Source organism: Rattus norvegicus, chromosome 1 (assembly GCF_036323735.1).
Source record: "Rattus norvegicus strain BN/NHsdMcwi chromosome 1, GRCr8, whole genome shotgun sequence".
Lineage (NCBI taxonomy): Eukaryota > Metazoa > Chordata > Mammalia > Rodentia > Muridae > Rattus > Rattus norvegicus.
The window spans coordinates 46,537,232-46,552,575 of NC_086019.1; the positions used below are offsets into that span (position 1 = coordinate 46,537,232).

Below are 15,344 nucleotides of genomic sequence, written 5' to 3' on the forward strand. Positions count from 1 at the left end.
TATTAACAACATTGATCTCAACTGCTGGAGACTCCCGGGCTGGAAATGGTCTGTGAGGCAGTCTCACAGACTGACGCTTGAACTCACCATGGCTGGTATAAAACTGTATATACACGAGCTTGCTCCTGCCTGCACACTTTTTACTTACTTTGGGTCTGTTTTATAGCTAGGACATCTGGAAAACAAAAGAAATAAACTTTCCTCCAGCAGACTAAGTCCTAAGATCATCAAGCTTGTACATAGGCTGACTCAAGAATGTAAGTCCTTAAAATCACGGGATTGACAAAACAGAACTCAATCCAGGCAGAGTAGGATTTGATGTCTTAGAGACTCAATTATAGCTATGGCAAGTTTGCACTTTCCATATAGCTCTGATTAATATCACTTCAAGTATTTAACAAAAGCCACACACCAGCCTACTGGTAAGAAGGAAAGCCAAACCATTTGTCCTATCTGTACCCCACACAGGCCTCTGCTTTCCTGGAGAGGAAAGGAGCAGACAGGTGCTTCTGTGTCTGATGGAGTGCTGCAGTAGGAGGGACAGAGGAAGAGGGGAGGTAGGAGTAGACGGGAGTGGGCTGCACACTGCAGCCCTGCAGAAAAATGTGGCTCCACCTGAGCCTACTGATATTACCAACAATCACATTCTAGACAGCTGAGTTTCCTTCTGCTCTACCATACTGAAAGAGATTAATTCACTCAGTTCAAGGAAGGAAGAGAAAAGAAAAGTCCAAATGTCCCTTCTGGAAGGACACTCAAGTCCAGAGACATAACATGAAGCCAAGAATCACCTCCAGGCTCTTTGGGTTGAAGTGTGTGTAAGAATCCCAACAGTCACTGTGGTTAATCATTGTTATTTCAGAAAAAGGTCAATGTTGCAGCATTCCAAAGAGCATTAAATGTTTCTCAAAGAAAGCAGTAAATACTATCAGATGGAGTGCCTAATGGTGGAACAGGAATATGAAGATAGAAATTAGCAAGTAGTTTCGTCTTTTTAAAACCAGCTACAGAGTAAAGCAAGGGGCAGGGGTATTTTAGTATTTCTCTACAGCAACAATGTGGCTCTTTCTGGCAGGCCCTTTCAAGCTTCTCTGCTACTATTTCTGAGACATTCAGGGACTCGGTTTTGCAGTTCTGAACACTCCCCCTGGATTGTAACTGAGAAGCATTCCGGGTAAGGAAAAGGACCTTGCATTTTCATAAGCTAGTACCGGAGACATGATGCTAAATAAATGTTAACCTAGGTAAGGACTGTGCAGGACTCTAAATTCTGTCTATTTTCCTATCTCCTTCAAAAACTATACTGGGTTTGTTGCTTAAAATGATTTAAAATGGTTAACACAACATTTAAAAAATTCTGTATCAGACACTACAGCTACAATTTGAAGTGTCTAAATTGCCTCACAAGGTATATGTCCACTTCGCAGAGTTTTAGTGTAGTTAGGGTCTTATGTGAACGACTCTACTCGTGCCACAAATCAAGCGCTGCTCGTGATGCTCCCTCAGCAGAATGCTATTCCCCAAGCCCACCGTGAACCTTTTTCTCTGAGCTTGCAGCATCCTCACACATTCTGTGTGCACATTTATATATGCATGCAGCATGGATATGAGGGTGCTACTCAGTGTACACTGGCTCCCCTGTGAAGCCTTTTTGTTTTCTTATTCTTCCTCCTCCCCAAATCTGATTTTGCTTCTTTCCATAGCTTTTGTTCTATGGGTCTCAACTGCACAGAAATAGCTACAGATCTGACCACGCACCACATTACCCACCGGGGTCTTCTAGGAGAACAGAAGTCAGAGTAACACCATGGCCTCGGCCGGTCTCCAGCTCCTGGCTTTCATCCTGGCTGTGTCTGGGGTCTCTGGAGTACTTGCTGCCACTCTGCTGCCAAACTGGAAGGTTAATGCAGATGCAGGCTCCACCATTGTAACTGCTATTGTACAGGTACATGGGTTGTGGATGGACTGCACGTGGTACAGCACTGGGATGTTTAGCTGCACTCTGAAATACTCCATTCTGTCGCTCCCCGTCTATGTGCAGGCTGCGAGGGCTACCATGGTCCTGGCCTGCATTCTGTCTGCCTTGGGGATTTGTACTGCGATAGTAGGAATGAAATGCACTCACTTAGGAGGAGACGCACACACCAAGAGTCACATTTCCTTTGCTGGAGGAGTCTGCTTCATCACCGCAGGGATCTCTGCTTTAATCCCAACAGTGTGGTACACCAAAGAGATCATATCCAACTTTTTGGATCTGACTGTTCCAGAAAGCCACAAATATGAACCTGGAGGAGCCGTGTACATTGGGTTCATTTCAGCGATGTTACTACTTATCGCTGGTATTATTTTCTGCATTTCTTATATAAAAAAGAACCAAGAACCATGGATCTACCCTCCCAAGCAGAGACTTACCTCTACCTGGCAGCCAAAGAACAGGTTAGCATACAACCTGAAGGATTATGTGTAAAGAGCCATGTAATGAACACGTAGTGAGGCTTCTGAGCCTGCTCAAACTTTATTAGAATGGATAAAACCACTCTTATGCTTAATTTCCTTTATAAGAATTTAAGTAAAAAAAAGCGAGGTACTTTAAAATGCCAACAAATGATCACATACGATTATATCTGTTTTGCCTTTATTTTCCCATTATTGCATTCATGTTTTTATTTAAAAGTATGTGACTGAGAGGGGCGTGGCGCGTGGCGGTTTTGGGGCCTGGGATCACCTGGCCTGGGGAAGCTAAGAAGCCTGTGTCTGGGAGGAGTGGCACCATCCCAACCCTGAGGCCTCCTGATTGGTGAGATGCAGGGACTAGAGTAGGGAGGGTTACTGTGGCTTAGGTAGTACCTCAAAGTACAGACTCCTGATCTTGGTGGCCCAGCCGCATCCTCCTCCCCTCAGCAGCACCCCTGTCTGATAACCTGGGCCCAAGTCTCCTCCGGTCCCCTTAGCAGTAGCAGACGCCCCCATTACCTCCGTGCGTTGATCCTGGCATGTCCACAGCCTATCTAAGTCCCCTGCCCTCTCCAAGCCCTGATCCAGCAACCCTCATCCAGAAGCCATGGTCCCAGACCCTCCACCCCAAAGTCCCGCAGTCCTTTGGTGCTTGCTCAGCCCTGGGTCCTGCCCCACAGTCACTGGTACGGGCCCTGACAGCTTCAGGCTAGTTTCCTTTTGCACTGCTCTCGAACCCGGGTATAGACAGGCTCTGCGCGCCCACTCGGATTGGCAGCCATTACCAGCGGACCGTAGAGCTACAGGGGGCAGCTCACCCGCGTCCCCCCGCCATGTGTGCCCCTGGAGGCACTGGGCTGCCAGGAGGGCGCCGGTGGAGAAGCCCTGGAAACAGCGCTCTTCCTAAGCAGCCGGAGCGGAGTCTGGCGCCCTGTCCATTACAGTGCTGTGAACTGCCATTGTGGAGTCAGCCCACTTGGTTGCACATCCATGGAGGCACCTGTTCCAGCCAGGAGCTGGAGGTCTCAGATATGCTGGGCTACGCGCACCCAGATCTGCTAAAAGATTTCTGCATGAACCCTCACGCAGTGCTACTTCTAAGGGTCATTTCTGCTTTCTGCTTTGGGAATCCTGTGTAGTCTCTGCATTCCTTCTGGATATCTTTGGGCTCAAGCAACCGGCTCTGAAGATTACTCGTTGCTATGCCTTCGCTCATATCCTCATGTCCTACAGTGTGCTACGGTCACTGGCTTTTCCTGCTGGGCTTCTGAGGCCATCTTGGCTCAGCAGCAACAGCATAAGAAGCATCACAGCTCCTAAGTCTATGTCACCTTAGCAATATTTTGGACCATAGCTCCCTCTGAGCCTATAGTCACGCCTCCCAGTCTCCAACAGAATGCAAGCTTTCTGTCCTGGTTCCTTCTTCCAGGCAGCTGTGGCTCCCTGGGGCCCTTCTGTGGAACTAGGACCACATGGCCCCCAGAGGGCTGAGAACTATGGCCTGGCTGGCCGGCCAACATGGTACTCCTCAGCACTGTGGCACTGAGATGTAACCTGGCCTCAGTTCAGGGACAGGGGCCAAGTAGGACAGGACCCTCCACTCACTCTCCACATAAGTACTCCACCCAAAGGCCCACCAGGTTGGTGTTAGGACCCTGTCAGATGTGCAGGCCTGGCTGTAGCCCTCAGAGTCAATGTGGCCCTAGACTGTGACTTGGGGCTACAGCTGGCTGCATGTCCCTCTCCCATTCTGGAATGTATACTGGTCTTGTGGTGTGCTACTGGGCTGTTACTCTAGCTATTCTGTTTGCCTTAGATCCACCCCCCCCCCCCAACCCCCCACCCGAGATCTGGAGCATAAGGTAGGTGAGACCTGAGAGGCCTGCAGCATGGATCCAGGTAGGTAAGCTGTTCTTGTTCAGTTATGAGCTTCTCTGGAGTAAGAGTCTAGTGCTAGCTGAAGGGAAGATGAATTCCAATCTCCTACCACCCATAAGACAACAGACATTTTGAACAAGAATGGAGAATGAATACAGTTGTTGAACTGTCACTACAAGAAAGCTGTCAACTCCCCATTCTTTGGGCAGAAAGAGTGGTGAATATGTGGACAAATGCCTATGCAGATGAAGACCAAGTGTGCCCATAAGAAAGCATCTGCTTGGAGTTCCCTGCTGTAATGCCAAAGTGTGCCCCAGGATGACTCTCCCATTCTTCAGACCCCTCTCTGAGGCAAGAAAGGCTGCCAGGTGATGCCTGAGCACAGAATCAAGGGGCTAAGTTACGACTGCCTGTCTGATGTTCTGAGCTCGTCATAGACAGGCTTCTGGTGTGTGTCCAGCTCTCAGCATGGCACCTGAGGGAGCAGGCCAGGCACCAAACATGCATGCCAAGGTGAATGAGGACTTGACCCTGTGGACCGTTCCTTGTGATTTGGAACCCACGCTTTCCTAGCTTCCCGTTCCTCTGACCTTTCTCTTTCTTTTGCCTGCCATTCTGACACTGATAGGTTGCCATATAATTTCTCTGGTTATGTTTTTCTTTTCTAGGGAAAAAATTAAAAAGCAAAACAAAAACCAAATGAGAATGCAAATGCCAGTGGCTGACTGTCCTTTTTGTCACAATTTTCCAGATGTTCGTTCTCTTCCTCTCAGAGAAGCAGAAGGCTTCACCTGAATGAAGCTTGTAATATGGAGCAGAGGTAGGAGGGACGTGGCATGCGCCTGCCCTGCGCAGGACATTTTGATCCTTGGGAGCCTCCCACTCCTGACACCTTTCAGAGGAAGCTCTCAAAGACCACAGCTAGAAACAGTAGCTGGCTCTGCCCAAAAATCTCAACTCCAGACCTTGAGCCGCCTCTCTGCACGTCCTCTGCAGAAGAGCTGCTTCAGACCTGTACTGGTTCTTACCGGGAGAAGCCAGAAAATAAAAATGACTCTGGGAGTAAGACCTGCAGTCACTCTCCAGGCAGTTGATGGGTGAAACCTTGATGGCTACCCACACTTTAGTTCATTCATTCTAGGCCCATGCACTGGACCCCAAGTGTGTGAAACATTTAGGGCTCTCTTTGGGAACTGTTCCATTCCTAGTAGGATGCATGTCTTTCCTGGAAATTGATAATCTTCTCATTAAGTGTCACACTTCACTCACACACGTCTATGAAGGGTCCACTGGATTATGCACAAAACACTGAGCCCATGAAAGAAATAGGATGACTGACAGGACCCTCTCTCCTAGGACTGTCTTTCCTTAGCCTAGGAGATGGACTCAGCCACAGGGAAACAGTGAAATGAGTAGTCTCCTGAGCACCTTGGGAAAGCCCTATGTTAGAAATGGGAGGTGGAGCTAACCAGAATAATTACTAACATCTTCCAGGTGCGTAGCTGGGCTGGTGTGGGAGAGCATTTCAGGGAGGGGCTGTCCCCTCTGAGGGAATGGCAGTAGTGGTCAGGATGTGGTGTGAAGTGGGATGGTAAAGGTCCATCTGGTGTTCCTCAAAACAAGGGGAAGTCATAGGAGGGCGCTAAAAGAAAAGGGGATCCAGTTTTATGGTGATGTGGAGGGGCTGCTGATACTAAGGAAAGCACCTGAGAGTGTGAGAATTGGGGGGCAGGTATATATTCTTTGGAGAACCCTCAGGCCTGGTAAGAGGAGAAGAGAATGATCACAGCCAGGTGCTAGGGTAGGGAGCCCAGGATCTCCATCCCTGTCATATGCACTAGAAGATGGGATCAGCCTTGTAACTCAAGAGAGCTGTGCTGGGTAAGGACAGCAGAGACAGGTCTTTGAAAACACAGAGTGGCTGATGTACCTGGAGAAAAGGCCATTCTGTCTAGATAATTCTCACTCAGAGGTGCCTGTGCCCTGGGCCAGGACAGTATGGAATACGAGGTTCTGTGGGGAGACAAAGAACTAATAAGCTTTAGAGCCTTTGTTTTAAAAAAAATAAGGTATGTGACTGAGAGAGGGCCTGACTAGATTAGTAAGGTGACAATATTAGTTTACTTTTAAAGATAACTTTTGATATGTCTTTTAGATTGCTTTTTCTTAATTGCAAAGTATAAAAATGTTCTTGATCGACATTCCTTGGTGCTGACCAAGAACATCGCCTACTTTGCCCTCTGGTGGGCGATGTCTGAGTAACCTGCTGTTTCAAAGCCACAGGATGTGGAGAAGACCCCAAGAACAGAGAAACAGAACTCATGCAGGTATTACCCAAGCCAGCCACCCACAGGCCCCACTTCTATTCCAACTTTTCATAAGTGTTATATTATAATATATGGAAACTAAGATTAGAAAGAATTAATGGATTGGTAGTTGCTACTGCAGCACAAAAAGCCAATATAAACACACACTAAAACAGAGCTCTTTCAAAGTACCAGCTGAGTAATAAGAGCCCTGCTTGCTTTAAATTACCCAAGGATTGCCCTCTCTTCTGCATCCAGAAAACAATTACATTCATTTCTCCAATTACTTAGATTTATCCCGTCCTAGTGACTATCCACTTATCACTGTCTGCGTGAGTCCCTTTTGTTTCAGACCGGCTCTTGTTGGATAAGCCAGCCTGCCTCCTGTGTGCGGCGGCGTATGCGTACACTCCACCATGCTCAGCTCAGTCACTTTTAAGTTGGATTTTTTTTTTCTCAAAATTTCTTCAAGTTAACAAAAACACTGCTGTTCTCTTATAAATGAGCATCTTCAATTAATTAATAGAAGTAAAGAAAGTTTTAAAGGAATGTTTTGAAAATATGCATAAAATTACGACATGTAATATTCTAACAAAACTTTGGACTTTTCATAGGTGCAAAGAAACATTGTAGTTTTTCTAGTAATCTGTTTGTTAGTTTATGCTTACTAATTGCTCATAGTGGAACTGCTAAAGAAAAAAGACTGTACATTAATAACTTAGAAGTGTGTATACAGAAAAGAGATAAAGTACTTTAATCCATTTACTTTGTGGCTTTTCATGCTCTGCAATAGTCATGCTATAATAGGACAGCAAAAACAAAAAGGTGCTGCTTCCTGTGAGAACAAAGGAGGCCATTTCAGTACAAGTTTAAATGATTATTTCAAATATATTTCCTTGTGGGTGGTCAAGTACTTCCTAAAGAAAGAAAATGTTATATTAAAAAGATTTCTAATAAAGAATATCTACAGGCAAATGATGTGATAGAACTGCTTTGGTCCCCATAGGGTTCACTCATTTTACTTAATGTATCAGTATTTAGGCAGACTATGTGGCCCAGAGTTCTATGTTAAAATGTCATTTAATAAAGTCCAGGTAATACTTTATTTATCTCAAATACTTTCTTCTTAACTAGTCACAGGAATGTTTGACATTCTCAAGCAGCAGCTGATTTAGACCAAATAAAGGTCAATTCTTCATGGACTGGAAATGTTGACAGGGAAGAGCAGGATGGAAACTGAAGGAAATGCTATGCAGGAGCAGTCAAAGCTCAGGCAGCTTTGACTCCTCTCTGCTGGTGTTCAGTGGGGTGAATTTTGCACACAGAGCACAGGTAGCAGTGCCTCCAGGCACTCTGGGTTGTCACGACTGAGACAGTGGTACTGGAATCCAGTGGGAAGAGGTCAGAGGCGCTGTTAACAATGTACAGGGCAAACCTTGCAAGAAAAGATTATCTGGCTCCAAAATACAGTAGTTAGGAAGCTTTAGCAAATTATACCAATATAAAAGCCAAAGCACTTATTAAAATCATGGTAACTAACCACTTATGCGCGCGCGCGAGCACACACACACACACACACACACACACAGAGACAGCTGTGATCTGGATATGATTTATGCACCGTTCTGTTACTGGAAGCTTGGTCCCAGTTGGTGCTGATGCTGCAGGGCTCATATTCTTTAATAACTTTATCAAACAGTGGTTTTGCTAAAACATGCACAAGCTTAAAAATGTTGCCAAAAATATTCACACTAAATAAATATCTAGTAGGTGTCAATTAGAGAACTCTCTCAGAAACCATAAAACCACTATTTCACTATTTCTCAAGGACTGGTGGTAGTGACCATGTAACTTAACTTCCATTTGTAGGATACTTAAAACAGAAGGCAGTGACAATGACAGTAATGGTGACTGCCACTACCATACTAACCCTGACACCTATCACTTGACCTAGGGGAAGAGAACTGCTGGCGTAAGAGTTCTTCGGGTAAGACATTGTCATGGGCTGGAGAGACCCAGTGGGGAAAGACAGAAGCCTGGCAGCCTGAGATGGAAACCCACTTAAAAGGAGGAAGGAAGAAACTCACACCACCAAGGTGTCCTTTGACTGCCACATCCACACCATGGGATGTATGTCCTTACATGTGTCCCCAACCCCACACATACACCAGTAACTAAAAACAAAAGAGAGATGTGATTTTTTTGCAGTTCTTATTCAAGAGAAGTAGAAAGAAAACAATTGTAGTGTGGTCTGTAGTTAAGTTTTAGATCACAGAGATCACTTCCTATGGAGTATCTTCAGAGGGACAAACACTGCAACAGTTCATACTCCTATGAAGATAAAGAAGCAAATACTTACCTCTGGTTTGGGAACAAAAGCCTTTCCTGGGATTGTAAAGAGGTGCTCAACATTGCAGAGGTACTGGGCCATAATGGAAAGACGACTGCGCTGTTTGCTTCCTGTAGTGGCTACAAGTCTCTACGAAAGGCCAAGACATAAGTTTTATCAAATAGTTAATCCCACCTGACTAGAAAGAACTGAGCTAAAACATGATACTCATTTTAAAAGACAAATTATTTATATTATCTTACACACGTACACACACGCATACACTTCCATGCTATGTGACATAAAACATGTAGACTTAGGGAACATACATCATTAACTGAGACATCCTGTAGAAGTATCGATTATGTCATGTACAATGCACTGAAAAGAATCACAAAGGCAAACTACGAGTGATGCTGGGGAGTTTCAGGCCACTATTACACTCTGCAGCAGAGAGGCAAATATAAAGCAACTAATCGATAAACACTGTTTGAAAAAATCAGCAATAACAAAGAACTACAAAGGTAGTTTTACAGGTATTTCCTTAAATAAAGCCTTGAATATTTAAGAACCTTTGAAATACAGGCTGTTTGTGACAAATAATTTATAAAAAAAATTAGCTTTTAACCAACAACTTATTTTGAAATGAATTAAGTACATAACAAATTGATAAATAATATGCAATTTGTATGAAAATTCCAACCAGATTTGTAAAAAGAACATATATACATACATACATACATACATATGTAAATGTAAAATTAAACCTCAGATAAAATTACAGTATCAAGAACGGCCAAGACATTCCTGGATAAGATCATCAATGCTCTTGGGAGACTCAGCCCACCTGATATCAAAATTAAGGCAGCGTTGCTGCAAACATGAATGGACCAACAGGACAAAAACCTCAGTCGGAGACCCAAGCACATGTGGGTATCTGATACAGGAGAGAGGTGATTGTCTTAACAAAAGGATAGACCATTCATTAAGTGGTATAGGTGTATTTAAGCATTTGCAAGAAAAAATAAGAGATCCCAACTTTATACCATAACAAAAGACAAACTGTAAATGAATCAATGGTGAATGAAAAACAAAATTTAAGTCTTTTGCAAGTAATATCTATGCCTTTAAAGTGGAGAAGAATTCTTAAAGATGCAAAGCCAGAAGCTACAAAAGATGAATATATTTTTCTGTTAAAATTATTTGAGTTCAATTAAATCACTCTCAAGATATATCACAGATTAAGAATGTATTTAGAGGGCCAAAGCATCAGTGTTCACAATGCAAATGAGATGCCTACACACTAGGCATTAACAAAGCCATCAGAAGATTGATAAGGCAAATCATTAGAGAGCAAATAGATGAATTATAACTATTAACTATGTTATACTTACAATAAAGCAGAGATTTGCAAATTAAAATAATAGTTTATAATTTCAAACTCAAAAGGAATATTAAAAATAAGTAGTCAATGATGGACAGTATTAGAAGCTACAGGGATTCTATGCACGGCAGAGTGGAAAGGGCAGAAACTGCTATATAATCATGTTGGATGACAATCTGGCATAGAAGCTAAAGTTTTACAGCATATATACTTACACAAGAATATATATAATCTCAAAATGGAACACTGTAATTCCACTAAGATGAATGGCTAATAGGTTTGCCAAAAGAATATGAACTAAGCATTAAAATGAGTAACAGAGATTACCAGCATAGGTTACACCCCAACAGAGTATAGCTTTTAAAATGGCAAAACCAAGCATGGTCTCATGATGCTTACAAACCTTAGGGTGTCTGTGTGTGCCTACATATGCACCTACGATACACAAACAGGGCATGTGTGGGCATGATGAATACCACTTTTAACGTGGTTCAAAGCATAGGGAAGCAGGGCTCCAAACACACACAGGGCATTTGGTTTTTGGTGAAGGTAGTGGAAAATATGTTAAAATTGGATAAGACTGAGAGTAATAGGTACAAAGATTCCCTTATCTTTCTAAATGGATTATGTTTCTGCGTCCTTGAGCTCTGAGGACATCCCAAGACTCCGGTTGGTTATTTAGGACTACAGTCACAAATACTAGCAATGAGTAGAAACATCTGAAGTCAGGCATCCGGTAGCACATCTGTGCTAGGACATCATCAGCGCTTTTATTTCAGAGCAACAGCTGCTGGGTTTTCTCCCTCTTACTTCCCTGACTTCCCTCGCCTGCTGCTTCTAACCTGATCTGGGCATGAAAAATCATATAATTAGGCTTTTTAAAACTTTACCTTAAGTAAGACTAAAACAGGTTTCTGAAGAAATGGCTCAGTGGTTAAGAGCACTCCAGTATCAGGGGATCCAATGGGGCCCCTGGGCACCAGTCGTGGTTATAGTACATATAAATGCATACAGGTAAAACATTTATATACATAAAATATTGAAACAAACAGACAAATGAACAGGTTTTATATGAGAAGCGGTGGATCCCCTAAGAATGTCTGGAGATCTCACGGCTTCTCCCTTGACATGCAGACACCATCCCACCTCAGCACCCCTACCACCTTCCCATCTTAAGTAATTGCTCATTTGCGTTGGAAAGGTAGACATTATTAGGGAACTGAGCTCAAGAAATAAGTTGCTATAGAACATGTAAGGCACAGAAAATGCTCTATTCTCAAATAAATCCTCTTGCCTTAGTCCCCAAGTGTTGGGATTACAGGCACAATTCACTGTGCCCACTGATAAAACAGATCTCTAAAACTAAAACCCATTAAGAATCTAACCATGAACCTTAAAAATGAACCCAAGGGATTGGCCATCCTGGATTTCCTTCTTAAGACATAGCTAATATGCTACCTGACATTTGAAAGATATGTTTCCGATGTGAAATCAAAAGAATTTAAAAATTACTTTAACTAAAAATTAAACTTGAAAAGGGTGAAATTACTTTAATTTGACTTAAAGCATAATTAAATATATTTTACTGTGAGCATGAAACACTTCATACAATCAGAAAGGGGGTATTCTAATTCATAATCTAGACCTAGTCAATCTCCATAGCAAATAAACCAGGGTTATAGAGATGAAAATATGAGCCTTAGATTTTCATTTAGAATAAAGCAGCACTCAGAACTGCTAATCCATTGAGCAAAAACTCAAGTCACAGTCCAGAAGGCCTGCAAAGACTGCCTTTACACTAAAAGCTACCCTCAGAAGTTAATGGCCTATTAATCATTTACTGTGTAGTGCCAGTTTTTTCGTTACACATAGCACAGGAAAAGCTATGAACACAAAAGTCCATCGATAGATGACTCTTCACAATAAAAGTCCAGGAGAAGAAATGAGTTAATTCTTCAGTAGGAGGAAAGCACTAACCCTTACATGTTAAAAGTCACTCTAAAGATTAGAAGACAAGGCACGAAAGAATTCCCAAGGACAGCATTTCCTTTACTTTTGTCTGTTGAGATGTTTATTCGTCTAAAATAACCGCAGGTAGAAAAGTTATACTTGTACTTGAGAAGCTCCACAGTTTCCAACTGGAGACAATGAACATCGTGTCATTAATAGAGGGTGACATCTTCCCTACTAGGGCTGTAAGCATGACCAGCCAAAGTCTCCTGGAAATGGTAGAAAACAGGTTGATGTTGGACCCACTTAAAAAACCCATAGGCCCAGTAAGATGGAGAACTTGGATTTCATGGCTCTACTGGAACCAGATGACCTAGGTTCAAATTTGAGTACTCTACAACCCATGGAAGACAATACAGCACTCCAAGTCAGTCTTCACTATACAGAGACCATGAGCTGAGGTGTATATGCTCTCACTACTGCTACACAGTCAGACTCCATTTTCTGAGCTGTAACGCAATTTATGTGCCCTTTAATGTGCCCAGGCGGAATCCTTACATTTAGAACCTACGGTCCTAGGGGAGAGAGTAAGAGGAAGGTGCTTCTTTGATTCTGTTTTATAATTCACAATGAAGCTGAGATTAAAAAAATACATTCTGTGGCTAAAATATAGATGATTACACTCATGACTGAGTTAGACAATACTACTACCCAGTCTTCCCTTGAAACTTTCACCTGCAAAAACGTGAAAGTCCGTCAAAAGAAGCAGTATTACCCATACTTATAATGTATTCCATAAATTATAAACTCGATACAAACTCAATATGCATGCAAAAACTTAACTAAACCTTTGTTGAAAAAAATATTTGCCTATGAAGTCAAAATAACACTATCATTAAAGTCGCATGTGCTAGCTGAGTCACTGAAAACATGACTCCACTACCTACACCTCTGCTCCTCCGCTCTTTCCTCAAAGAATTAAGAGAGCTCAGTGCTTTGAATTTCTATTGTATTGTTCAAGAACAAAAATGCCAAATAATCCATAAGCAGAAGAGCGCAAATCTAGCACTGTGGTATAATCAGAGAGCACCCTGACCACTCAGCTGCATCCTCTGCCTCTCCAGTGTTACCTTTTGCTGCCTCACCCCCACCTGTCTAAAATTCTATTTATGATCAGTAATTCAGCCTTAGACTTTGCCAAGCTTATGTAACTATTTCCTCAATACAGGAAAGCATGACAGGTTTTTGGTCAAATTCCTGTCTTAACTGACCTGACCTGACCTTGCGGTTCTTCCTGAGACTGCCCTCTCTGCTGCTCCTGGGACATCTCATCATTTCCCCAGTGTTGCTAATCCCGCAGTGCTTATATGGGCTGTTGCAGAATGCAGAGATACGAGACCAGTGAAGGGCAGATGATAATAAATGGGCTGAGCTTTATATGCTAACAAGAGTAAAACACAATTTACTTTAACTGTACACAAAAATCAATCCCAAGTGAATTATGGATAGAAACGTGAATAGAAAAGAAACCTTTATGATCTCTAGACATAAAATGATTTCTCCAGTAAGATATGAAACAGCCATAAATTAAAAATGGAAAATGTCTGATCTTTAAGAAAGGAGATCAGAGGGAGGGTGGAGAATGAGATTGTAATGGGGCATCTGTGTGTGAGCAGAATCAAAGTGCATTATCTAGGTGTGTGCCCATTATTCTGTATAATTCATACACATTAGTGAAAAAGTAAAAGTAAAAGAAATGCCTGATTCCCAAAAGACACTGTAAAAACACATGATAATCTAAGCAAAGAGAAAGGAGACCTGCAGTGCAGTGCAATAACAAGGAACTAATTCAGAGAATATGTAATAACTGCACACCAGCAAACCGAAACAAGCCGTTCAATATAAAATGCCCGAGGGACCCAGATACAATGGTGCTCCATTTTTTAAAAATTCTGCAAAGACAAAAATTAGAACAACATACCTGCAATGGTTTCAGTATGCCTAGCCCAGGGAGTGGCTCTGTTTGGAAGTGTGCCCCTGTGGGTTTGGACTTTAAAACCCTTTCTCATCCTAGCTTCCTCTACTAGCAGCCTTCAGATGAAGATGTAGAACTCTCAGCTTCTCCTGTATTATGTCTGCCTGGATGTTGCCATGTTCTTCCCTTGATGATAATAGACTAAACCTCTGAACCTGTAAGCCAGCCCCAATTAAATGCTGTCCTTATAAGAGTTGCCTTGGTCATGGTGTCTCTTCACAGCAGTAAAACCCTAACACCATTATTCCTAGACTAATAAAAAGTGTAAGTCTAGTACTACCTGACACTGGCAAAAATATGCAGCAAAATGAACTCACGCACACCGTGGGAGGAATATAAAGACCTGCTGGTGCAGAACACAGTTTAGAACAACCCAACAATAATGATGCTGTGTTTCCACTTCTGAGCACACATCTTATCCAACGCTTGCCCGTGTGCCTAAGAACTTTCAGGACAGTTTTGCTCAGAACATTATAGAATGGAGACGATTCTTGGGTCCTCAGGTATGAGACAGATTATGACAGTGAGAGAGAGGGTGGGACATACTGCAATGTAAAAATTATAACTATGAGCACGCATGAATCCTACTAAGTTGTTTACAGCAGCACACACATATTGTATGGTTGCTTTTAAAGAAAGCTTAAGAGTGGACAGACAAACCTAAAGTGTACGGCATGCATGGACACCGATCTACATAAGAAGACACAGAAGGACAATCCAAATCAGTCCTGATTACCTTGGTACCAGGGCGCAGAGAAGAGATGCAGAGTGAGTAAGGCTGTAGGAGGCAGGTCCTTTCCTTAAGCTTACCCTTGCTGTCATGTCTTGCAAGCTGCCCTTGTTCATCATGGAGGTTCACTTTGAAAACTTAGAATACTCAGGCCATGAGCAGGCACCACTGAGGTAGGCAGGGTGTGCGTATACGTGTGCACGCACCACGCCTTGCTTGGCTGACAAGTGTAATTCACAGTCTCTACTGGGAGCATCTAGTAGTCACGCCTGTTACTT

At 42.9% G+C, this 15,344-nt stretch overlaps 2 protein-coding genes and 1 pseudogene across 6 annotated transcripts in view; 2 read left to right on the forward strand and 1 right to left on the reverse strand.

Annotated features, from left to right (window-relative positions):
* Tfb1m (transcription factor B1, mitochondrial) overlaps nucleotides 1-15,344 on the reverse strand; it is a 46,495-nt gene that overhangs the window by 16,722 nt on the left and 14,429 nt on the right. For 3 of the 5 annotated variants that reach the window (XR_005504530.2, XM_039110671.2, NM_181474.2), the window contains one exon: nucleotides 8,998-9,117. Coding sequence is in view for 4 of the 5 variants with exons in the window: in XM_039110671.2 (XP_038966599.1) it covers nucleotides 8,998-9,117 (120 nt within the window). In the remaining variant the exon portion in view is untranslated. Of the gene's footprint in view, nucleotides 1-1,770; nucleotides 1,894-5,075; nucleotides 8,074-8,997; nucleotides 9,118-15,344 lie in introns of those variants that run through there. The other 2 variants (XM_039110653.2, XM_039110661.2) reach the window with 2 other exon arrangements.
* Nucleotides 1,808-2,467, forward strand: Cldn20 (claudin 20). The gene has a single exon (NM_001109394.1). The coding sequence runs from the start codon at nucleotides 1,808-1,810 to the stop codon at nucleotides 2,465-2,467; it is 660 nt and encodes a 219-aa protein (NP_001102864.1).
* On the forward strand, nucleotides 2,491-7,767 carry Tmem127-ps1 (transmembrane protein 127, pseudogene 1; annotated as a pseudogene).

Excerpts from the sequence above, each read along its gene's own strand:
- Cldn20 (NM_001109394.1), top strand. The coding sequence starts at position 1,808 with ATGGCCTCGGCCGGTCTCCAGCTCCTGGCTTTCATCCTGGCTGTGTCT.